Genomic DNA, 26,147 nt, shown 5'->3' with positions numbered 1-26,147 from the left:
TCGCCTTTGCCCTACGACAGGCGTCACTGCCGAAGGGGCCGCCAGCCGCGCGCATCCTGGTCGCGAGCGCCGACCAGGGGTGCGGAGGGGTGGCGGCGGAGCCCGGCTGCGGAGGGTGCGCCCGAGGCTGGCACCCTGAGGACAACGGCGAGGCCAAACAGCCGAGGTAACGTGGGGCTACTGGGGTGGCGGGGACCGGGCGAACGCCGCCTCCCCGCAGCCGCTTCCCGGAATCCCTCTCCAGATTCCTGTCTCTCCCACGACCCGGACTCCACGGGCTCCCGCCGACGCTCCGGGCCGGGGGGGTTTTGCCGCCGCCCTTCTCCCGGGGGCCGCCCCCTGCCCACGCCCCCCGCGACCCGGCGGGTCGTTGGAGTGGGTCCACTGACTGGCCCCCGCGGCCGCGCTGCCTTCGGCCCTGGCCGGCCGTCCCGCGCTCCTCGCCCCTCCTGGGAGCCGTCTTCACGCGCCCAGCCCTGCGGCTCCACCACCTCCCACACCGAGGGTGCGGGCCGCTGCGAGATGAGAGCCACTGTCAAGTTCAAAAGTAAAACGCCTCTCGATCCACAGCGCCTTGCAAAACTGGGTTACCGGCTCGGGTCTCCGGTCCGGGGTTTTCCGCCCGCCCTCCAAGAGAGCAAACTGACTTTAGCCAATCCCTTGTTCCCGGACGAGAGAGGGTCACGGAGGGGCCACCGGAGCTGGAGTGTCCTATGTCCTTTCAGACCCATCGCTTGGAAGCTGGAGGGAGGACGGGGCGATGGGACAGCGTCGCGGGGACAGGAGTGGGTCCCCCTCCAGGGTCGGGAAAGAATGAGGAACCGGGTGCGAGTCGACGCTCGCGTTTCAACCCTGACCAAAGAAACCAGTTAAACCCAGTTAATTGGATCCATCAACCCACTTGTGTGGCTAGCGATGGCTTTGAGAAACTCTAGATGTCCCGTCTGTCTGTCTGTCTGTCTCTCTCTTTCTTTTAATGTTTGTTCGATTTCCTTGCTTTTGTTTGGCAAGAAGTCTTAGAAACTGAGCGGAACGAGGTGGGAGGTGCAGAGGCAGGTGCAGCCAGCGAGAGGGCTGGAGTCACCCCCCCCCCCCCAGGTGTCACACTAACTGACTCCGGCGGCTGAGACCAACAGGCCTTCCGTCACTTGTCCCGCATCTTGGACAGGTTTCCAAGTATCCTCCCCCCTACAGTTCTGGCTTAGAGACGAAAGGGGTGGAAGCGAGGCCATAGCAAAATTTGCTCTAAAGAAAATGTTTCCTAGTAATGTGCGCATCAGTGATAAGGTTTGACCTGTTTGTCGCAGGAAATGACTTGATTCCCAACCACTGCACCACCAAGGAAGTCCTAGTTCTCTTGTTTGAAAGCATGGATCAGTAAACAGGGTGGAACAGTTAGAATGCTGTGAACAGATCATATTCCAACTTCCTAATGTCTTTTGTAATTTTCTTTAACTTTAAAGGGATATTTTAGGGAGCTATTCTTTCTTACGGAAATAATTCAAATGTCAACAATTTCTTCAGCCTTTGCTTCAGTTTTTTTCCAAGGAAAATTAAATTTAGACAGAAACATCTGTGTGAGTGTGTGTGTTGTGTGTGTCTATGCACAGAAAGATCTCTGGGATTCTGTTCACCTAATGTTAATGATGGAAATATCAGGATGCTGGGATTTTACTTTTATACATTATTTTTAATTTTTTTAATGAGCGTGTAGAAGTATTTTTACCAAAACAAGACATAAACTAGAAACAAATATGCCAAGATGTAAACAATGGTTGGTGCTTGGTGGTAAAAATAAAGATGATTGTTACTTTCTTCTTTGTGCTTTTTTTTGTATTTTTTTTTTTTTAATTTCCAGGAGAAAAAGCATGTAGTTTTATTTGTAGAGTCTTTCTGAATCCATTCATTCATTGATTAGCAAAGATGCGCAAGGTGTCAGGCTGTGCTGGGTAGGAGAAAAGACAGCATTCTGCTCTCTACCAGGAGAATAGGGGGCAGCAAGTTCCGTGAGGGTTGTCTGTCTGTCTGTCTGTCTGTTTAGGAGGAGTTGAAATTCAGAGAAGAATCATTTTGCCCAGGTTGCATCTCTTTGAGCTGGGCCTTAAAAATGGATAGTTTTTTGTTTGGGTAGCAATGGCAAGGATTGCTGGGTGGGGAGTCGGGGAGGGGGCAGGGTGGGTGGTGAGGGGAGTGTCAGAGCAGGATGTGATGTGTTGTCCAGAGCTCCGCACTTGTGTGGGACAGTAGTGGGAACACTGGAAAGGCTGGTGGCAGCCTTGAATTCAACCTAAGGCTTTGGTTTCTTGTCAGGCAGCAGTGAACTACAGGCTGGGCTGGTGGCAGAATTTGCAAGGCCCAGAGCAAAATTAAAATGCAGGGCCCCATTGGATTAAAAAGGAGGAAAAAGTACCACCAAAGGTACTGAAATATAAAGCTTTTTCTTTTCTTCAATGATGTCTCTCAACTTGCCCTTTTTTTTTTCTATTGAAGATCATTCTAAGTAAAAAAACATAAATTTAATTACTAGCATGAATTTTACCATTCTCCTTTATATTGTGCAAAAGCCAGATCTAAGTGCGAACGTGAGCATTTAATCCAAGTGAAGAATCACCGGAGTTACAACTGGCATTTCATAGCACACAAAACGGCAGACTTGAATTCAAGCTAGAAACACATTAAAAAGTCCTCCTGACTATCACGCTATCAGGTCTCACCCAGGGTTTTCTAGAGAAATCCAAAAGATTCCAAGTCACAATTGCCACCTACCACCCATGAGCTATCCAGGCACCTCAACTTATCCCATAATATCGTATCCATTCAGAACATCCACAGAGATATCTTTGTGAGATGTGATGTCATCTCCCATCATTACCCCTCAGCAGAGGGCCTGCACGGTTGTGGACGTTCCCTAGGTGCTGGGCGCACCAGGGTTGTAGAATGCCACTTTGCGTGTGACTCCCTTGTTATCTGGTCATCTGTCTTGTGGCCTCTGGTCCCTCTGTTTTGTTCTGATGGTATCACATCTTTGCCTTTGTTCTGCATCTGCAAAACCTTCCCTGTCTTCAGCAGCTGAGATGTACACACACAGCGCTACACAATTAGAAGTCCCGCTCTCCTGCGCTGGGCCAGGGGACGCCTCTTCCCTCTCTTTGTTCCTGGTGACTCATACTCCACTTCCAGTTAGGCTTCTGGTACTAGATTCTTGCTTGCTTGGAAAATCTAATTTCCCATCTTGGCATCCTGCCTGGATTTGTTCATGAAGCTCTTTAAAACTCTCCCGGACTCCAAACAGATCAGGCTTCCTGAAGCTCTCGTTACTCTCATCACTGTAGCCAGGGCCGGCTTCAGTCCCCAGGGACCCTGCATGTAGAAGAGTCCCACACTTGGTTGATTGCTCTCCTGTGGTTGTCTTGAAATTCTTAATCATTTTATCTTTGAACTTGTGTTTTGTTAGTGAAATCTGGCGGGACAATGGAACACACGGCAAGCTTGGAGTCTCAGTTCACATTTGGGTCTTACTCGCCCCTTCTCTGCAGGATGGGGACCCTGCCTGGCCTCTCTCTCTACACCCCTTGACTGTTGACACTCTTCATGGGGGCAGCAGCTGGGTTGCATCCAGTGGGAGACTCCCATGTTGCACTGATGCCCACCTGGCATGTGTACAGGGAGGGTAGGCCAGGCAGACTGGAAGCTGCCCCTGGCCCGCCTCACCCAGGGCTTGGCTAGCTGGTCCATCGCGGGTGAAGTTTCTAGGTCAGCCTTGATTCAGGTACATAGCGTGGCCAGGAGCAGAGGTTTAAAGACACTTCAGCGTCACCAGCACGCCGTGGATTGGGATAGCAGATCCTTGGAAAGGGGAGACTCAGGGTTTGATTTTCCCAAGCCCATCCCAGGCTGGTGTGCTGGGTGGCAACAGGAGAGGGTTCCCAGCATCCTTCAGGTGCAAGTGCATGTGTGCACCTGTGGGGAGTGGCACTGGCCCTGAGTATCCCTGTGCATGAGAGAGTGCTTCTTGAGCTGGCTGTGTGCCTGGGGGGACCCTCTCTTCCTCCTGGCTATCTTCCTGAGTCTGGTTTGCTTCTTGAGTTTGCTACTTCAAGGCATGCTCCCATTTTCATTTTGACTCGGGGCTTGATGCTGCCTCAGTGTTTGGGGGGACTGAAGAATACCCAGTTGTTTGGATGGAGGGAGACAAAAGCTCCGAGGGAGAGAAGGAATGAGACCGATTGGGGGTTCCTTAAAATGTTTGAAGAATTCCTTTCTCACCTTGGAGGGAGGAAGACTTTCTAGCTGTAACTCAAAATATAGGTGCTAAGGAAGAAAATACCTTTAAATCTGAAAGCATAGAACCCAGAAGTTTCTGCATGGTTTAAAAAACACAGATAAAAATAAAAAATAAAAAAAATAATTAAAAAAAACACAGATAGCACAGGCAAATCAAAGGACAAGTGACAGAGAAAAGTGACAACGGCGGAGAAAAATTTAAAAAGACGTGATTCATATCACAAAGGGCCAGTTTCCCTCATACTTTAAAAGCTCCTTCGAACCAATAAGAAAAAAAAGCAACAGCTCAATAGAAAAATGGACAAAGATACAGACAGTTAACAAGAAAGGAAATAGCTCTTCCATATATGAAAACATGCTCAATCTTACCCAGAAGAAGAGAAATACAAAATGAATATTAGTCTGAAGACAACTTTGCGTTTATGAATTTAATTTTTAGAAATCCAAGAGCTTGATGGTTGTCGTGATCATAGTCATTATCCATCCCCACAAGCACTTCCTTTGTGGGGAAGCAGAAATTCTCACACGTCGCAGGCAGTTGTGTACATTGGTACAGCCACAAGCGGCGAGAGTGTGACCGTTTTGATCAAAATTACAAATGCAGGGACTTCCCTGGTGGTCCAGTGGTTAGGACTCTGCGCTTTCATTGCACAGGGCACGGGTTCGATTCCTGGTCGGGGAACTAAGATCCCACAAGCCACACGCTGTGCGGCCAAAAAAAAGCAGGAAAAATTACAAACGGCCCCTTTGTGCCAGGTCTCTTCTGTCTGCCCCTGCAAACCCAGCCTCCACCTTGCCCACCCTTTACTGTGCCCTGGGATCCTGTCTTGTATGGGTACAGCTGCCCGCAGCCTTGTCCTGTGACTTCTGATTGGGTTCAGCCAATGGGGAGCCCCAGGTAAGAGGAGACAGTGAGGAATGTTTATCCCTCAGCCCCCTCGCTGCACAGTCACCTAGGATCGGCTTACATCCTAGCTCCTCACACAGGATTCTCTCCTTCCAAATTCCAGTGTTGATATCTTCCCCCTGCGCCTCAAGCCCAGGGTGATGAGAACCCCTGCTGTTGTTAGTTTCAGATACTACACTCTTCCTTATGGTTGGCCTGCATCTGGCTCACACATTTGTAAATAGTCCCTTGATTAAAATCTTCCTCAAGTTATCCTAACTTGAATGTGCTGTTTCCTGCTGGGACCCTGACTGATACACCCTCTGGCCTAGCAATCCTACTTCTGGAATCTTTCTCACACTTAGACTTGACATGTGCAGAATAAGGCATTTCCAAGATTATCCATTGCAGAAACAGTTGGGAGCCACTCAGATGTTCGTCGTGGGGACTGATTATATAAATCATGGTATGTCCATAGAGTAGACTATGCAACTATTTAAAAACACAAGGAAATTCTCTTTGGTGCTGATGTAGAAAGATCTCCCAAATATATTTTTAAGTAGAAAAAGCAGGAATTGGACAGGGAATGTATATGCTATCTCTGTGTAAAAAAAAAAAGGGCTGGGGGGGCATAAGAGTACATGTTTGTTTTTGCTTATGCATGAAGATATTCTGAAGAACTCACCAAAAATAAAAATAGTTTTCTGAAGGAAGCAAGACTTTTCACTATTTACTTTTTTGTATGTTTAAAGTTTTGGAACCAAATGACTGTGTTATCTGTTCAAAAGTTAAATTTAAAATTTCTACCTGCCTAGGTAGGGAATTGGTCCCAGAAGCTGAGGTAAAGCTGCTCGTGTAATGGGGTAAATGGTCCAGCTCCCAGAAGGGCCTGGAATCAGGAATCTCCTGCTGATCTTTCATTGTCTTGTCTTTGCCCGTTATCTTTGCAGTTTAATTAGACACTTCAGAATTTTGATCACCTAATATTGATTACTTTTCAGATGTGAAAGTAAAGAAAGGACATATAAAATAACAAAGATGGTTTTGAGCCAGAATGTCTCAGCGGTTGGACCACTTAATTTGTATCCCATGGGTATGTATCCCATGGGTAAGTGTTACTTTTCTCATAGCTCCATTGCCAGGGACCCTGTTAGGGAGTAGCCAATTGATTTCCCTGCCTTGAGGATCCAGTGTCAGCTGCCCAGCCGCATAGCACAGGGATATCAGCTCGGTGCTTTGTGACCGCCTGGAGGGGTGGGATAGGGAGGGTGGGAGGGAGGGAGACGCAAGAGGGAAGAGCTATGGGGACATATGTATATGTATAACTGATTCACTTTGTTATAAAGCAGAAACTAACACACCATTGTAAAGCAATTATACTCCAATAAAGATGTTAAAAAAAAAAAAGAGCCAATTGGAACGTAGATAGGAAACAAACGTTAATGGTTTGATTCACAATGGGTTTCTGCCCTACTGTTGTTTTAGGAAAACAAACAAATAATAATTAACTTAAGGCTCAATAATGAACGGGGTTAACCTCACTGTAATTTGAAGAGTAATTTCCCTTAATACCCTCATTCTAATCCAGGGTGGAGTTTATCACTCTATTCCTACTTCGGAAAGAGGCCAGACGCCTTATCTCCCTCCTCAACACAAAACCAAAAAGTTATCCCTGAACTTTGATTTCCACACTTCATTTATTATTGATTTCTTTTTCCATAGCCCTATTCATGTGTGCCTTTTCTTTACCATTCTTTTGATTCTATTTCAGTATCACTGTGTCATCTGTTCCATAGTTTATCAGTATTTATGAGTTGGTCACTTCTCCCCAGACAAGTGCCATGCATTGGAGAGTATATGACAGCCTTGTTCCCCCACCTACTAAAAATGCCCCTAACCCGCCCCCCGACTCGCCAAGTCGTGGTGACATCCAGGAAACAAATGAGAATCCCTACTTCCCATCACCAAGACCTTTCTTCTTCCACCAACCCTGGTAAATATCTTTACCTTGGAAGTTTTTTAATTAGCAACATGCTTATTCATATTCTGAGAATTGTTCCAGACAGATGACTGCTTCTCAGGACAGTCCCTCAACCAGCCAACCCTCACGACTAGGATCAGCTCCCAAACATCTTATTTTTGATCCGATCAGGATGAAACATCCTTAGACAACGAGCTGCTGATACCAAAGTCAGCTCTCTAAGAACCGTTTACTTGGGCTTCCCTGGTGGTGCCGTGGTTGAGAGTCCGCCTGCCGATGTAGGGGACACGGGTTCGTGCCCTGGTCCGGGAAGATCCCACGTGCCGCGGAGCGGCTGGGCCCGTGAGCCATGACCGCTGAGCCTGCGCGTCTGGAGCCTGTGCTCCGCAACGGGAGAAGCCACAACAGTGAGAGGCCCGCGTACCGCAAAAAAAAAAAGAACCATTTACTTGAGCTTTTTTCTTTAGCGCAAGAAAAGTCTCAATCCAATATAAATACATCTGTGAGGAAGAATCCCAGACTCAGAGTAGCAATCGTAAATTGAAACTGGTGAAAGTGTTGTTGCTTGTCTAACATGTTTTTCTTCTTCCCAGTGCACATCAGCCTCATGTTTGGTATTTCGTATGTTTTGCCTGGTAAGAGATTTTTCTTGGCTTGACAAAATTTTGTGTAAGGGTCAGAGTGTTGGAGTGACCATTTAGAAGTCAAAAGTGTGGGAAATATGATTCCTGATCCCAGATCTGTTGCCATTTTGTTTGAATCTTTTTCCTCAAATACTTTCCCCCTGGGCTTCCCTGGTGGCGCAGTGGTTGAGAGTCCGCCTACCGATGCAGGGGACGCGGGTTCGTGCCCCAGTCCGGAAAGATCCCACATGCCGCGGAGCGGCTGGGCCTGTGGGCCATGGCCACAGAGCCTGCGCGTCCGGAGCCTGTGCTCCGCAGCGGGAGAGGCCACGGTAGTGAGAGGCCCGCGTACCACAAAAAAAAAAAAAAAAAAAACTTTCCCTGTTAAAGGAGAATTTAGCCAATACTGGTTTTCACATTTGTCTCATAAAACTATTATAAGAAATTAACACTAGAGTTAATCTTTAAACCCCTTAAAAGAATATTCACCTCTTAATATTCTTACTAATAGAAGAATGAGGAGACACAGACTGTACCAAACAAAACATCATCCAGAAATAATTTCCCATTAATTTGCATTCTTCCACCTGGTACCCGGTACCTGGTACCAGATAAGGGAAAACACATTTTTTTAAACTAAATTTCTTACCTACATATAAACCTGTCCACAGAACATCACTATGCATTAAATATGTATCCAGCCTTGTGATGAGCCCTGGGGGATGAAGATTTAGAAACCAAAAAGCCAAGGCCCAGGTCCTAACCACAGGAAACTTAGATGCTTTTTGAAGCTTTAACCATATAAGGCAGGGTTTGACAAATGTAGCTGTGAAGTTTCCTTTGCTGCTGCCACTTCCCAGCTACCTAACATTACATAACTCAACTTCTCAATTTCACAGTCTGTAAAATGGGTTTGTTAATAGCACCTATCAATACTTCAGCATAGGCTTGGGGATGAAATGGAAGATTCAATCTGGACACACATTCTCCCTCCCCTCTCTGTGATGGGGAATTCAGAGGAGGGAAAGCTTGCCATGGGCCAAGCTACTTAGGGGGACTGGAGGAGGGGTTAAGGGTTGACTTGAGAGGATGGGGTGGCCCAGGATGACATAGATTGTTTTGATCCAAACAGCCGCTGAGTCAGTGATAATTGGGTGAGCCCAAATTCTGTTTACAAGTGCTGAGTTCCTGTTTCCTCAGCTTGTCCACCCTGACAATGTGTTGCTTATCTATTAATCGTATTAGCTCATTTCTTGTGTCCAGCCAAACCAGTTCCTTCTGTGTTTCCAAGATCCCAGGGCTCTTGGGAGGGCTTCTCTGCTAGAAGTGTCGGGCTCCAGATCTCAAGGGACAGTTTGAACAGTGGCCGAGGTACAACGCTGGGCTCCAAATTTCAATCTCTGTTTCTTTTTTTTTTTCTCCTCTTGTTCCCTTTAGATTTTTCAGATGAATCTTGCACTTTAAAGATGACATTACGAAATTTGCAGTCAATCTTATCATGGGAATTAAAAAACCATTCAATTGTACCAACTCACTATACATTATGGTACACCATCATGAGGTTGGTTTGACATTTCATTTTTCTCTTGCTAAATATATTACCTTTTATAATGTGGGGAGTGGGGAAGAGGTGATCTTACTTGTGATAGAGCTTTTCTCTCTCTCCCCCTCTTTCGCCCCTTCTCAATTTCGGTTTTTTAATCAGAGCTTTAAAAGTCTAAAGACAAAAGACCCATCCATTTTTGATTACACTGAATACTTTAACAACCCAGAGTTATTTTTGACAAAGCTTGCATTTAGAACCAAAGCTAATTTCAACATGTCAAAGCCTCAGAAGCAAAATAATTATTGTGTCTGTCTTTCACAATTATTTCTCTAACTCAGTAAGTCTGGGTGTTGAAAAGTGCCGCATTTTCTGAGGACAGAAGTCCAAAGATCTGGTGACCATATTGATGGGTTGTGTTTACTTTCCTTTACTCGGGGAGGCATGTGGCACATCAGAAAGCTGCCTGGCCCAGACTAAGACAGGCCCAGGTCCAAAGTCTGGCTTGGTCACTAACCAACGCAGAGTGCACCTTCTCTGTGCTAATCTTCCCTACTTAGGGGTTGCTGAGGGACTCATGACCTAATGGATGGAGCCCTCTTTGGCTCTCTTCTTACCACATCTAACAATCACCCTCCTAAGCCATTACTTTGATCCAGTAGCCCTTCGGGGTGTCCTTTTGTTGGCTGTTTATTTGGCTTATAGCTCTTTGCTGCTGCTGACTGACCCACTGGAGGGCCTCTTGTGGGTTTCTCTTTGGTACCTGCTAAAGTCGTTAAGTTTCTCCCTGCGTTAGGCAGTCACATGTATCACCCACCTACCTTTCTAAAGCTTAAGAGAGCAGATGTCTGTGTTGTCCCCATATAGCACAGGCTGACTTAGGACTGGACCATGTGGTCCTCAGCCAGAGAGAGAGGGGTTCTCAGCGAGGGGCATTCATGATTGTCCTGTAGGGGCAGGGAGATCTGGGGCCTCTGCCATGAACGCCCAACATTTGCTCGTTCATTCATACAGCAAATATTTATTGAGCACCTACTACATGCCAGGGGTCAAACCATGAACCAAAATCCCTGCTCTCTTGGAGCAGACATTCTGAAAGTAGGCAGAGATATCAGTAAACAAAGATATAATGGGGCAGGCGGTGGCAAATGGTATGAAGAAAAATAGAGACAGGAAAGAGGGATCAAGAGAGAGGGGTGGGGGGCACAGGGTAAGGTGTGCCATTTGAAATAAGGTGGTGAGGGCAGATGACAACACAGGGACATTTGAGCAGAGCTAGACAAGGATGTGGAAGTGGGGCTTGCAGTTAATGGATTCTTGTCACATAAATGCTAAAGTTTTCTTTTACTATTTCTTTGCCTTTCAAAGTAAACAAGAAGATATGAAGATCGTTGGGGACTGTACAAATATCACAAGATCATTCTGTGACCTAACAGATGTGTGGGTAAACATGACAGAGATGTACATCCCCAAAGTGGTTGGATTCAGAGGGAACGCAGCGCTGGTCAGTTGTATGGGCTCTTTCTTCCTGGCAATGGACAGTGAGTCAGTCTTGTTTATTATCTTCATCATCATCACCAAGATCATCGTTATGTGCTTTGCCATGAAGTTGGAAGTTCTACAAAGGTGTTTTAGATGCAGGGCTAAGGTTCACCTCCTGGCCCTGCTACTTCCAACTCTGTAACCGTGGAGTGGTAACTTTTCTTCTCTGAGCCTCCGTTTTCTTCTCCAAAAAGTGGAATGCTAACCTGTCCTTTGCATCCATGCCTGTACGAGGCAGGCATTCAGGCAGTAGTAGCTGCTGTTTTTCTTTTGAATTTATTTTTTATTGAAGTATAGTTGATTTACAATGTTGTGTTCATTTCTGGTGTATAGAAGCTGCTACGTTTTGCGTTGTTTCACAGCCCAACAGGAAGTGGGGAATGGAGTTCGGATGGCCTGTAAGAGCTGTCACAACTCCTTGGGCCAATGTTTTCCTAATACTTCAGCCCCTGCCCCAGATCAGAGCCCAGTAGCTCTTGCACGTGTGAACGCCCAGGTGTGTGCGCACGCGGGGCCCAGACTCAGAGAAGACTGGATCCCAAGAGCGGGTCTGCCCTCTCTTTCTTTCCCTACAACTGGAGTCAGCTCCCGTTGGCACTTGTGTTAACAGCTACAGAGCAGCTGGCAGTGGCTCTCAGCCAGACTCCATCACTTCTTCAGTGTCCTGATCTGCAAAGAGAAAGATTCGACTTCAGGGTCCTCTTAAAGGCTGTGTAGGTGTATACTCACATATATGTGCTTAGCAAAGCACGTATTCAGATGACAACTGAATCCTGCTGTAGCAAACTTAGATACTTATGAGATTCTCTGGAATTGTGGACTTGCCTGTTTGTGTATGTGTCCACAGAGAAAAGAAATAGCCCAACTTATAGAACATGGTACTCAGACCATTAAAGAATGTATATTAAAATAGTAATGAGATATCATTTTTCAAGACTCAAAATGGTAAATATTAAAAGTATGTAAATACCCAGATTTAGAGGAAATGCAGGGAGGGTGCTTTGACACCGCCTTTCTGAAGGTATTTGGCAGTATGTATTGAAAAGCTTAACATGTGCCTGCTCTAATCCAGAATTCCTCTAATGATTTGTCCTAAAGAAATGATTACAGCCAAATGCAAAGATTGAGCTCTAAGAATACTCATTGATGTATAGATTCTATTCAGAAAACTTAGAGCCAATCTAAATGTTCAAAAGAGTGAATTAGTTAAATCATGGGACAGCCGCTTAGTGGAATAGAATTAGCTGTGAAAAATTATGATGAAGAATCAGGGTCAGTGACTTTCTATAAAGGGCCAGAGAAGAAACACTTTGGGCTTTGTGGGCCATGTATGGTCTCTGTCACATATCCTTCATTTGTTCACAACCCTTTCAAAAATAACAACCATTCCAAACTTGCAGGCTGTGCAAAATCTAACCCACGGGCCATAGTTTGCCAGGTAATGATGTAGATAAACATGCATTAATATGTTTATGAAATAAGTGAAAATATATACCATGCAAAACAGTGTAAGAATGACTTAATTTTAGTTTATATGTGTGTGTGTGTGTGTGTGTACGCTCATTCAGTTTTTATATGTGTAGATATATTTACACACGTACAGCATGGACAAAAGAGGATTAACCACATTCAGAGACAATCCTATCTGTATTTTCTGATATTTCTGCAATGTTTATGTATTATTATTATTATATGAGAAGAAGTCATTTTCACTCTTGTGTTTAGAATACAACCTGAACATTGGGGAAATACTGACTTTCATCCCCAAATCTGTGTTCCATTTCTTGTGGTAATAGTAAACAAATCACTTCACTTTTATTGTTCTCAGTTTTTCACCAATAAAAAAAATATATAACCCATACCTCAACGAGGGCCACGGGGAATTAAAAGACAGTTGTAAAGAGGTATGGTTGTATCATGACAATGGTATCATTACGGTTATGCTATTTATTGACTGACCTTGGGGTTTGTTTTGTTTTCTAAGCACTGCCTTTGGACCCACCAGAGTTTGAGATTGTTGGTTTTACAGACCACATCAGTGTCAATGTGAAATTTCAGTCTGTCGCTCCCAAGATACTAAATGAGGAAGAATTACAGTTTTACTTAGCATTAATTGAAGAACAATCAGGGGGGACCGTTAAGAAGGTAAGTGGTCAAAACAGTACTGAGTTGGCAATGAATACATTGCCAAAAAAAAAAAATCTGTAATGATTTGAACAATTAAAACTGAAGGGTCTAGGCTTCAGTGTGGTCTGACTTCAGGAAAGAGGTCTCCGTAGTTTCTCTATAAAGGGAAGGAGAGAGATGCTGTGGTAGCTGGAGGAAAAAGTGAGGTCGAGGGAGGGACTCTTTAAGATGGAAGAAATGACAGCATGTTCGTGTGAAGAAGGAATGTTCCGGGGTGTGCAGGGCAGGGAGCAATGTCTGGGGGAGGAGATGAGAGTGGACGGAATCTCATGAGCACGAGAGGAGCAGGGACTACGCATACGAGTCACAGTGGGAGGGAGCTTCTGGTGAAACAGGCAGCAAACGTTGCCGACTTAAGATCACATGATGACCACAACGACTATGCCAGGTATGCAACCCAGACGTTCTGACTCTCCACTGTCGGTTTGCAGTTTCTCTTCGAGGACAGCCCTCTCACCATGACACTTGTGGTTTCTGTCCTTTTTCTTCCTCATTGCTTGTTTTCCAGGCATGAGCTTTTAGTTTGCTACGGGGGCGGGGTGTTAAAAAATAATTCCTCCTCCTTTCAAATATAAGCTTGCAGAAAAATATTATTATAGAAGGCTGTATTTGAGCTGGTGGAAATCCTCATTTATAAAACTACTGGTAAGGATATACTTTGAAAACTATAAAACATTATACAAAAGTTATTCTTCAGGAAAGAACCTTCAGATCATCTCTTTAATTCCAAAATGGAACAGAAGTAGCTGGGGAAGAAGAGGCAAAGTGTTTTTAAGGAGAAGACAGGGAAACTAGACATCAGCCTCAGTTCTGCCACAGATAAGCTGTGTGGCCTTGAGGAGGTTACTTAACCACTCTGAGCTGCAGTTTCCTCACCTGGAGAATGGGAATAATGCCTGCTTTGCAGACTCTTTTGATAATCAAATGAGTTAATATGTATAAAAGCAGTTTCTGAAGTATAGACACATATCATTAATGAAATAGGATAATCTTATTTTCTTATTTTTGCAAGATTATCTTACTGCAAACATGACATCATGGAGACCTTTATTCCTCATTGGGACGTTTTCCTCCTCATTTGTAAGAGGAAGTTGCTAGACTAGATTTCATGGTTTAAAAATGTATGTGTGCATGTGTGTGTGCGTGTGCATGTATGTGTGTGTATACACGTACATGTAGTTTTGTGATAAATTGCTTGCCCCAAGTAACTTATAAAATACTTTTTCTTGCCAAGCCTATGATATTTCTATCCCTGTTTAAGATTTGAAGACAAATCTCCAAAGACTCTCTTAAGGCTTGCCTCTAAATGAAATGCTCACTTAAAGTCTTACTGATTTTTTTGTTTATTTTTATAGCATAAACCCCAAATAAATGGAAACGTCACTGAAAATTTCATTTATGTCATCGACAAGTTAATTCCAAAAACAAACTACTGTGTATCTGTTTATTTTGAGCCTAAACATCCAAGAAAAATAAAGAGATCTCCCTTAAAATGTACCCTCTTTCAACCTGGATGGGAATCAGGTAATGACAGTTTTTGAAAATTCATGTTTTGCTTTTACTCTGAGGGAAAACCTGTTTCAAGAAAAGGATCTGAAAGTCGTGGAGCAGCACAGGCATTTCTTCCAACCAAGGCACATCACAGAGATGTTTTCTGTCAGTCAGTCTCTACCATGTGGTGAAGTCACTTTTATGTTGCCATACCATGGGGACAATCAGGTATCTTCCTTTTTAACATCAGAAATCCTCCTGAAGTAGAACTGCTTTTATTTCAGGTAGTCAGGATCAAATTCAGTTCTGTGTGCCCTTAGCCTGGCCATTATTCAAGCCAAGTGCTGGAGGAGGCTGGGTTGCCGGAGCAACTGCCTATAGAGGTATCAAAGGGTAGAATGATGGATGTGGTAAGGTTCATATATGTGGCCTGGCTCTCAGGAAGGTTGGCTGTAGCTCATAGTTGAAAGAGAAACTGGCCAGTGTGGATGAGATAGTCACTGCTGAATGCCGAAAGCCCTTCTGTGACCAAAGCATCAGAACAGTAAACAGCATGCTCCCCGAACCTTCCTTCGAATGGAGGAATTTGCAGGGAGAACAGTCCTTCAGCCTTAGGAACATCCACTGCTGATTATTTTCTCGGGAAGTCACTAGGTCTACAACTGTTTTGCCAAAAGTGAAAGTCTCCCCCGCAAAGAAGCCTTTCTGAATTCCCCAACCCCAGTGAGAGTTTCTTTAATGCTCTGATCTACCAGAGTAAAAATAAAATAAGATGAGATTTATAAGGAAGTGACTGTAAGTGCTATGGCTTATTTGTGTCTGAAGTGAGCTTCACTAACCGGTGCCTGACACATCAAGGTGCCTGGTGTTTGCTGTAACTCCAGGCAGTGTGATTTTGTTCTCTAGTATTCCTCAGAATCAAGTGATACACAGGCTAATTTTAAAGGAATGATACACAGGCCAATTTTATTTCATGAATTTAGCTTAAATAATTTATATAATGTCAGTTAAATATGGGCAAACCTAAAACTGCATATAGATTCTTCATGCCTACAAAAATGTAAACCCCAAACAAATTAACATATCTGTGTTCTAACACCAATTCTCAACATCAACCAAGTGTCCAGAGATTCGATTCATTTCTGATACTACAGGGAGTTAGCGCATGCCCCACAGGTTAAGGGGCTGAGTCCCACAAGGCTGCCTTCACTACAGATGCCAGCAAGTCCTACAAGTCCTACAACTTGCCATACAAGTCCTAGGTCCCCAGGCTACGCACACTTCTGTCCAACCTGGCTACAGATTCAGAGTTTCCCAGATTTAATAGTTCGCTAGAATGACTCATAGAACTCAGGAAAACGCTGTGCTTACTCTTACCATTTTATTATAGAAAATACAAATGAGCAGCCAGATGAAGAGGTACATAGTCTGGAAGGCTGCAAGGGCAGGAGCTTCTGTTCTTGCAGAGACGGGATACACCATCCTCCCTATACTTTGATATGTTCACCAACCAGAATTTCCCCAAGCCTCACTGTCCAGAGTTTTTATTGGGTTCTTTACGTAGGCATGGTTAATTAAATCATCGGCCATTTGTGATTAACTCAATCTCCAGCCCCTCTCCCCTCCCTAGAGGTCAGGGGTGGGACCAGAATTTCCAGAAGTTCAGCACATTAACATAAACTCAGATATGGTCCCTAAAAGACACTCTATCACTGAGGAAATTCCAGGGGTTTTTGAAATTCTGTGCCAAGAACCAGGGACAAAGGCCAGGTATTATTATTATTATTATTATTACTATACCATGATCTTATAAACAAACAGAACTGTGAAACCAATTGAATGCAGAAATTATTTCTCCTCTGCTCAACAGAATACTTCTGTACTACAAATCTGTGGGGGGCTTTTTCCCACACCAAACACTTCTTCCACATCAGCTCATCGTCATACAATTTAACTCAATTCTAACACCATCTGCTTGGAGAAAGCGTCAGATCCCACAAGTTAAGGGCTCAGTCCCACAAGACTGCCCCTCCCCCACTTAAACGCCAGTCACGTTGTCACATGGACTCTGACCAACAAGCTATAAATCGGAGATTCCCACAATCCTCTCCTTGGCTTTGATAATTTGCTAGAATGGCTCACAGAAGTCAGGAAAACAGTTTACTTACTAGATTCCTGTTTATTATAAAAGATTACAACTCAGGAAGAGCCAGAAAGAAGAGATGCATAGGGCAAGGCTTGGAAGTTCTCCAAACCGCATCATTTAGGGTTTTGAAGGAGGCTTATGTAGACATGACAGATTAAATCCTTGGCCATTGGCAATTACTTCAACCTCCCACTTCTCCCCTCCCCAGAGGTCAAGGGGTGGGGCTGAAAGTTCCAACTCTCTAAATCACAGGGTCGGTTCCCCTGGCAACCAATGCCCATCCTCTGGGGCTTTCCAAAAATCACCTCCTTAATGTAAACCAGGTGAGGTTGAGAGGGGCTTATTATGAATAACAAAAAATGCTCCTTTCACTTTCTTTGCTCTAATCACTTAGGAAATTCTAAGGGTTTCAGAACTGGGGACAAAGACCAAATATGTACTTCTTATTATAAATCACAATATCACAGCAATAAAAAACCCAGTAATATGGCATGACAGACAGTGGTTTGCTGAAACTCAGTCTGCACTTAGGTGAATCCAAGCCTGACTAAAGGCACTGCTTCTTTGGAAGTTGATATCCTTGTTCTGTGATGGTTCAGTTTCTCCCCTGACTTTTCTCTGTTTCACCCACTAAGAAATGGTCATGCAGCAGCATGCTGTCCCATCACTGCATGTTTCCTTGGTGTGAACACATCATCTTGCATATTGTCAACCTCCATTATTTTTATCATTACGTGAGACAGTTAACGTACAGGTATGCCTCACTATCCAAATATTTCATGTCCCAATTCTTGTCTGAAACTTCAGGAACCAAGTAGGTTCATATAACGTGGCCCCTCTCACTATCCAAACTGGCCGTGTGAGCCACCCTCAACTAGCCAAACTCAGGGACCAGGTGGGGAATTCTTGAAGGATGACCTGGGATCAGAGTTAACTTACTGGGACTCGGTGGTGAACACTGGTATCTTAAGGCAGTATTGATATGGGGGAATTTAGTCCAGAGAGCTGGAGGAATGTCTCCCCTTTGTCAAACATTAAACTAATTGGTTGGGTTTTTTCAGTAAGGTCCTGAGGGAAAGCTGTGCTTATCCATTTGACAAAAAAAAAAATTTTTTTGGCCGTGCCACATGCATGCACAGCTTGCGGGATCTCTGTTCCCCGACCAGAGATAGAACCCGTGCCCCCTGCATTACAAGCGCGGAGTTCCAACCACTGGACCACCAGGAATTCCCCATTTGGCAAATATTTATCAGGGGTCTGCTATGTGCCAGATTCTTTTCTAGATACTGGGGATACAGCAGTGAACAAAACAGACAAAAATTCCTGAGCTTATAGATCTTATATTGGGAGACAGAGAAACAAGATTAAAAAATAAAATATAGTGTGTGTCAAGTGATGGTAAGTACTATGGAGAAAAATTAAGCAGAAAGGGTGCAGAGAGGGGGGCAATTTCAGGTCGAGGGTGGAGGCAGGAGGAGGGGTGGACCCATGGGTCAGAATTCCCTGACATCATTGACTCTCCAAAGAAATCACTTTGGTTCACAGAATCCTCTTCAGGAATGTAAGCTCTATACGTGTAAGAATTTTGTATTATAAAGGTGTGCCTTTATGGCTAGATCTGATTGTAGAACTGCCATTGATATGACATGCCTTCATTCATCTTTTTTTTATTGGAATATAGTTGATTTACAATGTTGTGTTAGTTTCAGGTGTACAGCAAGGTGAATCAGTTATACATATCCACATATCCACCCTTTTTTAGATTCTTTTCCAATATAGGTCATTACAGAGTATTGAGTAGAGTTCCCTGTGCTATACAGTAGGTCCTCATTAGCTATCTGTTTTATATACAGTAGTGTGTATATGTCAATCCCAATCTCCCAGTTTATTCCCCCCCCCTTTCCCTCCAGTAACCATGAGTTTCTTTCTTACATCTGTGACTCTGTTTCTGTTTTGTAAATAAGTTCATTTGTACCATTTTTTTAGATTCTACATATAAGCATATGGTATTTGTCTTCCTCTCCCTGACTTACTTCACTCAGTATGACAATCTCTAGATCCATCCATGTTGCTGCAAATGGCATTATTTTGTTCTTTTTTTTTTTGGTTGAGTAATATCCCATTGTATATATGTACCACATCTTCTTTATCCATTCGTCTGTTGATGGACATTTAGGTTACTTCCATGTCCTGGCTATTGTAAATAGTGCTGCAATGGACATTGGGTGCATGTGTCTTTTCTAATCATGGTTTTGTCTGGATAAATGCCCAGGAGTGGGATTGCTGGATCATATGGTAACTCTGTTTTTAGTTTTGTAAGGAACCACCATAGTGTTCTCCATAATGGTCTTACCAATTTACATTCCCATCAACAGTAAATGAGGGTTCCCTTTTCTCCACACCCTCTCCAGCATGTATTGTTTGTAGATTTTTTGAAGATGACCCATTCATTCTTGATGGGAATGAAAGGGGTTTGTGAATCTTCTGCCATCTGAGGGAGCAGACCTTCACTGAGTTTCTTTCTGTTCATTCTTTAACCTTTTGAAAGACTTTAAAAATATACGAGCCATCTTTACTTTTTCCTCTCCTGTATTTGTTTTTTGTTTTTCTTTTAAATTTATTTACTTATTTTTGGCTGTGTTGGGTCTTCATTTCTGTGCGAGGGCTTTCTCCAGTTGCAGCGAGCGTGGGCCACTCTTCATCACGGTGCGCCGGCCTCTCACTATCGAGGCCTCTCCTGTTGCGGAGCACAGGCTCCAGACGCGCAGGCTCAGTAGTTATGGCTCACGGGCCCAGTTGCTCCGCGGCACGTGGGATCCTCCCAGACCAGGGCTCGAACCCGTGTCCCCTGCATTGGCAGTCAGATTCTCAACCACTGTGCCACCAGGGAAGCCCCCTCCTGTACTTGTTTTGCCTGAGGCTGTGGCTATAGGATTAATATTAAGAAAAGTCTTTCTGGAAATTTAAGAGAGGCTTAGTCATGTAACTATTGATTTCTTCTCAGTCCAGTTGGACTTATGGAAGAAAGCTATTTTCATTCAGAAAATTGAGATTTTCCAAAAGTAATTTTGACAGGAAACTAAAGGAGAACTCATAACAGGACAAAGCAAGTTCTAGGCTCCTGGCGTGGCCAAAGTCCAGCTTCAGGGTGACGCAGTTGTTTTCTTCAGACAAACTCCCCTCTTCCACTCCTCCCTGCCTGCCGTGCCTGCTAACTGTGCCTATTGAGCATTGGAGACCTGACTAGTGTGACTCAGAAAGTTTTTTTTTTTTAATTTTGATAATTTACACCTGAATGGTCCCATGTGGCCAGTGGCTGCCATATTGGACAGTGCAGTTATAGAGCATAATTATCTACTGGAAGAAGTTTTACTTTTAGAAACTGAATTTTTATCAATTTTTTAAAATGTGTACCTGGATTACTTTCCATTCTTTGGTATTTAACAATAGTTTTTCCAACTTTTGCCCCCTTGATAAACCCCTCCACCGCCAGATCAATGTACATTTATTCCCAACCGCAATTGTTCGTTGGATTTATTTTGAAATAAAGCCATTTAATTTTCATCAACAGAGTCATCGGAATCTGCCACAATAGGAGGAATAATTACTCTGTTTCTAATGGCTGCTGTCGTCATAAGCACTGTAATGATGCTGAAACGGATCGGCTACATATGCTTAAGAAATAATTCCCCCAAAGTTTTGGTAGGTATTTTTTTTTAATTCCTGTCTTTATTTTTCATTTTAACTTAAGAATTTTTATTGTACGCTTAAATATTTACACAGAAGAAAACCACATTGTCTCAAAACATCAAGGTGTTTTATCACTCTGGATTCCTTTCCGTCCCTATAAACCTCTATTTTGAATTTTCTGCTTTCTTTTTATACTTCGTCCACATATGATTTTCAATAATCAACATAGTTTTCCATTGTTATTAATGTCTCCTTTTTCCCTTAATCATTTCTCAACTGTAGGGCATTTGGATTGATTTCTTTTCCTTTCAATGTCTGTCTTTGGCCATTATGAACAATGCAATGAACATTTTTATACAGGTTGTCTTTTTAGTTTGGATTACTTCCATGGAATAGATACACAAAGTGAATTTATCTTATATAAAAATATAAAGGATTAATTTATAATGCTAGTGTCAACATAGAGATGGACACCTTTCTCCAAAGCTCTGCTGGCATTAATCATTTTTTCTACTTTTGTTCATTTATCGCAGTATAACTGTCCCCCAGAGTTGCTCTCATTTGTGTTCATTGTTAGTGAAACCAGCCATTCTGTCTTCATATTTTCTCTCTGCTTCCTGAGGCATATTCTTCCTGCTCAGAGCCTTTAGCACTCAGCCAAGTCTGGGTATTGATCTTACATATTTCTAAAGCCTCCTCATGTGCTTTGACTCAAGCACTTTGCCCATCATTTTTCATTTTCCCTATCGTGTCACTTTCCTTCTACATTAGAAAATTATCAGAAATATCTTATTTTTCTATGTTTGAACTCATTCACCTTCTTCTTCTTTTTTTTTTTTTTTTTTTTTCTTTTTGTGGTACGCGGGCCTCTCACTGTTGCGGCCTCTCCCGTTGCGGAGCACAGGCTCCGGACGCGCAGGCTCAGTGGCCATGGCTCACGGGCCCAGCCGCTCCGCGGCATGTGGGATCCTCCCGGACCGGGGCACAAACCTGTGTCCCCTGCATCAGCAGGCGGACTCTCAACCACTGCGCCACCAGGGAAGCCCTCTTCTTCTAATTTTTTTAACAGCCACAAATAAATATCCCTCCACAGGTGATAAAAGTGTAGGCTTTTTATTTTCTAATTCTTTTGTTTCTTTAAATTTTTTTTAATTGAAGTATAGTTTATTTACAATGTTGTGTTAGTTTCAAGTATACAGAAAGTGATTCAAGTGTACAGGAAGGATATATATATATTCTTTTTCAAATTCTTTTCCATTATAGGTTATTACAAGATATTGACTATAGTTCCCTGTGCTCTACAGTAGGTCCTGGTTGTTTACCTACATTATACATAGTAGTATGTTTATGTTAATCCCAAATTGCTAATTTATCTCTTCCCACCCCTGTCCCTTTTCCCTTTTGGTAAACGTAAGTTTGTTTTCTATGTCTATGAATCTGTTTCTGTTGTGTAAATAAGTTCATTTGAGTCATTTTTTTTAGATTCCACAGGTAAGTGATAGCATATGATATTTGTCTTTCTCTCTGACTTTCTTCACCTAATATGATAAACTCTAGGTCCATTCAAGTTTTTGCAAATGGCATGATTTCATTCTTTGTTATGGATGATGTACGCTTCTTTTTCTTCTTATTTGTTCAGGTTGGGTTGGGGGAGGGATTGTTTGGGGGGAGGGGTGCTTTGGGAGGTTTTACTTACAATTAGTATTTGAACCTAGATGGCATTTGGTTGTAGCTTATGAGAAGGAAATTGCTCTGTGTTGGATTTCATCCATACTATGATCCCTGTATTGCAAGGATGGTTGGTTTTTATCTATCAGTGTAACTTTTATCTTTGTATCTTTAACAATGTATATTTTGAATCTTTTATGTTAGTGTTCAGTTGCAAGTTTACTCTCAGCCTTTACTGCAACTCTTCCGTTGGCCAAGTACTGCTTTGGCCTTGAGGTCTTAGGTAAATCCCACTCCCATTCATATTTCTCATGCAGCCTTGAGATTTAAAGGCCCCTAGCACCACACCCATCACCTCCTAGGTAATCTTCTGCCTGAATTACCTAAACTCATTACTAACCCTCCTCCCAGGTCTCCCTGGGGCTCTTCCCATCCTTAAAATGCACCCAAATTATATGCCAATTATATTTATACCTGTTACTGTGTTAACCCCAAGTAATGACAGGAGGTATTGTTATCTTGTGTCTGCCTGGTATTTCTCCATTAAAAATTGTTACTCTGTGTTTAAGTAAAAACTCTAGGAATAGTAAAACAGAACACCCTAGGTCTAGTATGTTTCTGTATGTATGTTTAATCAAGAACAGATATTAAAAATTTTAAACATTGTCTTTTCTCTCTCTCCCATCCCCCTCCCCTCCCCCTCCTTCTCCTCTTTTGCATTTAACAAATACGTGTTGTGTATTTACTGTGTGTCCACATGTTATAGGTGCTGGGGATTTTGATGTGAATAAAGCAAACAAAAAATGTGCCCTTATGGAGCTTAAAGTCTGAAAAATGGGGGAAGAGACAATGATAATTTATAGATGATATGACTGGCTAAGTAAGAAATTCAGAATCTAGAGACGAAGTATTAGGACTAATAAGTTTAGCAATGTGTTACACACAAAATAATCAATATAAAAATGCTTGCATTTTTATACACTAGCAACAATCACTTAGAAAACAAATATATTTTTATATAAGTTGCTTTTCAACATCCAAGAAATTAAGTACACCATAGCAAAACCATAGCAAAAAGCTCTGTGAATTTTCACAAACTCAGTGTACCCACATAACTCACACCCAGATCAAGAAAGAAAACATGACCAGCCTCCCCAGTAGTCTCTCCTACCTATTAGTCACTGCCCATTTCCAGGATAACCACTTTCCTGATTACTAACAGCATAGATTAGTTTTACCTGGTTTTGAACTTGGAATCATACAGTTAAATGGAATAATGCGATTTAAATGAAAACATACCGTTTTTATAATACCATTACAATGGTAATAAAAACATTTTAAAAACAAGGAAGATATCTAACAGAAGATGTCATAAGCCCATTGTGGAGAAAATTATCTAACCTTATTGAAAAGCATTATCAAAGATCTAGTCAAATGGAGATCCCAGAGACAGACCCACATATGTGGAAACATGACTAATGACAAGTAGGAATTGCAATGGGGAAAGGATTGACAGGTCAATAAATGTTATCTATATGGGGGGAAATGAAATTGGATCCCTACCTCACACCATACACAAACATCAATTTCAGGCTTATTAAAGACTATAATGTGAAAGGCAAAACTGTTAAAAGTTTTAGAAGGCAATAAAGGAGATTTTTACTTTGGGGCAAGGAAGATTCAGCAGAAACCATGAAGAAAGAAAAGTGATACATCTTCTTACATTAAAATTGAGAACTTCTTTCCATCAAATGTTATCATAAAGAGAGTAAAATGTTAAACCAGAGACTGGGGGAAATTACATATAGCATAAATAATCAACAAATAATTGGCATCTAGATTATAGATTATATATAGAAACCCCATAAATCAATAAGAAAAATGATGAACAACCCAATGGAACAATTCATCCCAAGGCTAGGTCTGGATAGAGTCAGGGAAGAGTAGGCTTGTCAAATTGGGCAGCCTGAGCAAGAGAATAGAGAGGAGGAGGATGTCATTGATGATTCCAGGTCTGTGAAAGGAATCTCGTGACCACCCTCCTCAGCATGACCCCACTGTAGCCAGTCTCCTTAGCCCACCTCACCTTCTGTGTCCTGGAGGTGCTGGATCAGAGCAAGCTGCAGTCTCCCTGCTCTTCTCATCTCTGACCCTTTAGGGGTCACCTGCCTCTTTAAGGTCCTCCAGTGCAGAGGGCTTTGACCCCAGTGGAATCGGCTCCCTAGAATCTCTCCTTACTCACAGTTCCTTGATACCCTTAAGAATGTCAGCAATCCAGGGCTGAAATCTATCCAGACTAAATGGATAGATTCCCCTGACAAGCAAGGAGCAGCGAGGAAATGGCAGTAGGAAGGAGTGGGGCAGCCTCTGCTGCAGGCAGCCTCCTAGTTTGAAACCCAGCCTCCACCACTTAGTATTCCTGAAACTTGTGAAACTTGGGCAAGTTTCTTAACCTCTCTGCCTCATTTTCTCATCTGTAAAGTGGGGATAAGAATAGTAAGCCTACTTCATAGAGCGGTTGTGAGGGTAAAGTGAATTATAACGTGTGTAGATTACTAAAAGCAGTGCCCTGCAAATAGTAAACACTATGTAACCATTAGCCATTGTTGTCGTTGCTTTTGTCATCGTCCTCATTACCACCTTCCCCATCACTGTGTAGTTAACCTCATTAAGTTTTATGATGTCAAAAAGTAAAGAACAAACACTCAGAATTGATACCCTCTGTTGTTGTTTTTTTTAAAGAATTTTTATAAATTGTCAGTCTGGGTATTTCCCGAGCTGCCTCCGTTGGAAAAAGTGGCTACCGTGGAGGTCATTCACATCAACAGAAAGAAGAAAGTGTGGAATTATAATTATGATGATGAAAGTGACAGCGATAATGAAGCAGCCCCCCGAACAAGCGCAGGTGGTTACACCACGCACGGACTAACGGGCAGGCTGTGGCCCGCCTCTGTGTCCTCGGCCACCTTGGAGGACTGCAGTGACCCGGCTGCTGAGGAGCGTGACCTGCCCGATCCCAAGGCTGATGCTGAGACCCTGATGGCACCAGGGCCCAGCCCCTGGCAGTCGGAATGCACAAGTAGGGGCTACCAGGGGAGAGGGAACCTGCTGCAGGACCCCTTTTCCGAGGAGGACAGCAGCCCCACGGAGGGGTCTGGGGACAGAATTGTCTTCAACGTGGATTTGAACTCTGTGTGCGTGAGGGCCCTTGAGGACAACGACGACTCAGAAGTCACTCCAATGTTACCATCTGGTCCAGAAGAGACATTTGTGCTAGAGGACCCCGACGAGACAGAATCGAACCTTCTTCTGGTGGCCAGTGGAGAAGGGACACAGCTGCCCTTCCCCGGCCCCTCTGCGCAGTATCCGTGGCCTGAAGATTCTCCTTCTGATAAAAGTGACACTTCCGAATCGGATGTTGACATGGGGGATGGTTATGTAATGAGATGAATGAATCAAGAAATATTTAATTAACTTGGACACCTGCTACCTCCGGTGCTGTCCCTCCCAGCACCCGCACTTCCTCCTTTGGGGTCTCCAAGTGTTCTCCGACGGAAAGATTAGGAGACTGGTGACAACATCTGTGCAAATTCCCAGTCTGGGGGAAGGGGAGGTGGGAAACAGAGTATTCTGGTGCCATTCAGTGCGTTGTTTACCGGTTCAAAGTGATTTGCTTTGAAGGGAAAAGGCCCTGCCCATTCCCTTTATTCTCATGGATGTCTAATGTTTCTGCATCATGTTTCCCAGAGTAAAGAGCAGGGTTTATAGCAGGAGCAGTCAGCATTGTTTACCAAAGGCTCCAGGGAAGAGCTGGAAAGCAGCAGAAAAAGAGGAGGGAGGCTGGGCTGCGGGAGGGAAAGGAGGGGCACACACCAGGAAACAGAAGCACAGGCTTTGGGTTGGGTTAGAAGTAGGGAAGGTCCAGCCAAGTCTTGGGCACCTCCCTGATGATATTCTGTCGCCTACACTCTTGAAAATTCAACTCTCAGCCCCTTGCACAACCCTCCTCAATCTGAGTGAGGAAGACAGACACACCAAGTGTGGGCCGGGTGACTAATACAGAAACATTTGCATGAGGGAGAGGGACAGAATCTCTGTGTCATATT

At 43.4% G+C, this 26,147-nt stretch overlaps 1 protein-coding gene across 3 annotated transcripts; it reads left to right on the top strand.

The window, feature by feature from the left end:
- IFNAR2 (interferon alpha and beta receptor subunit 2) lies at positions 1-25,544 on the top strand. Of its 3 annotated transcripts, none has more exons than XM_029213682.1 (9): positions 1-166; positions 6,172-6,263; positions 7,745-7,786; positions 9,212-9,335; positions 10,686-10,858; positions 12,844-13,004; positions 14,402-14,570; positions 20,255-20,385; positions 24,784-25,544. In XM_029213682.1, the coding sequence occupies exons 2-9, from the start codon at positions 6,209-6,211 to the stop codon at positions 25,489-25,491; spliced, it is 1,563 nt and encodes a 520-aa protein (XP_029069515.1). In that variant the 5' UTR covers positions 1-166; positions 6,172-6,208; the 3' UTR covers positions 25,492-25,544. The 3 variants fall into 3 exon arrangements, with proteins under 3 accessions (XP_029069515.1, XP_029069514.1, XP_029069516.1); XM_029213681.1 differs by having other exon boundaries at positions 6,172-6,278; XM_029213683.1 differs by lacking the exon at positions 1-166 and adding an exon at positions 6,942-7,163 and having other exon boundaries at positions 2,170-6,263.
- The last annotated feature ends 603 nt before the right edge of the window (positions 25,545-26,147 follow it).

This window comes from Monodon monoceros, unplaced genomic scaffold (assembly GCF_005190385.1).
Source record: "Monodon monoceros isolate NGI ecotype Baffin Bay Population unplaced genomic scaffold, NGI_Narwhal_1 Super_Scaffold_11, whole genome shotgun sequence".
NCBI classification, from domain to species: domain Eukaryota; kingdom Metazoa; phylum Chordata; class Mammalia; order Artiodactyla; family Monodontidae; genus Monodon; species Monodon monoceros.
Note: the sequence above shows the minus strand (reverse complement) of the source record. Positions and strands in the feature narration are given on the sequence as shown.

Bases quoted from the DNA above. Each gene is read 5' to 3' on its own strand.
- IFNAR2 (XM_029213683.1), top strand. From the start codon at position 6,209: ATGGTTTTGAGCCAGAATGTCTCAGCGGTTGGACCACTTAATTTGTAT. The intron at 6,264-6,941 runs GTATGTATCCCA...ATTCTATTTCAG, and splicing joins ACTTAATTTGTATCCCATGG to TATCACTGTGTCATCTGTTC. The intron at 14,571-20,254 runs GTAATGACAGTT...TTTCATCAACAG, and splicing joins TCAACCTGGATGGGAATCAG to AGTCATCGGAATCTGCCACA.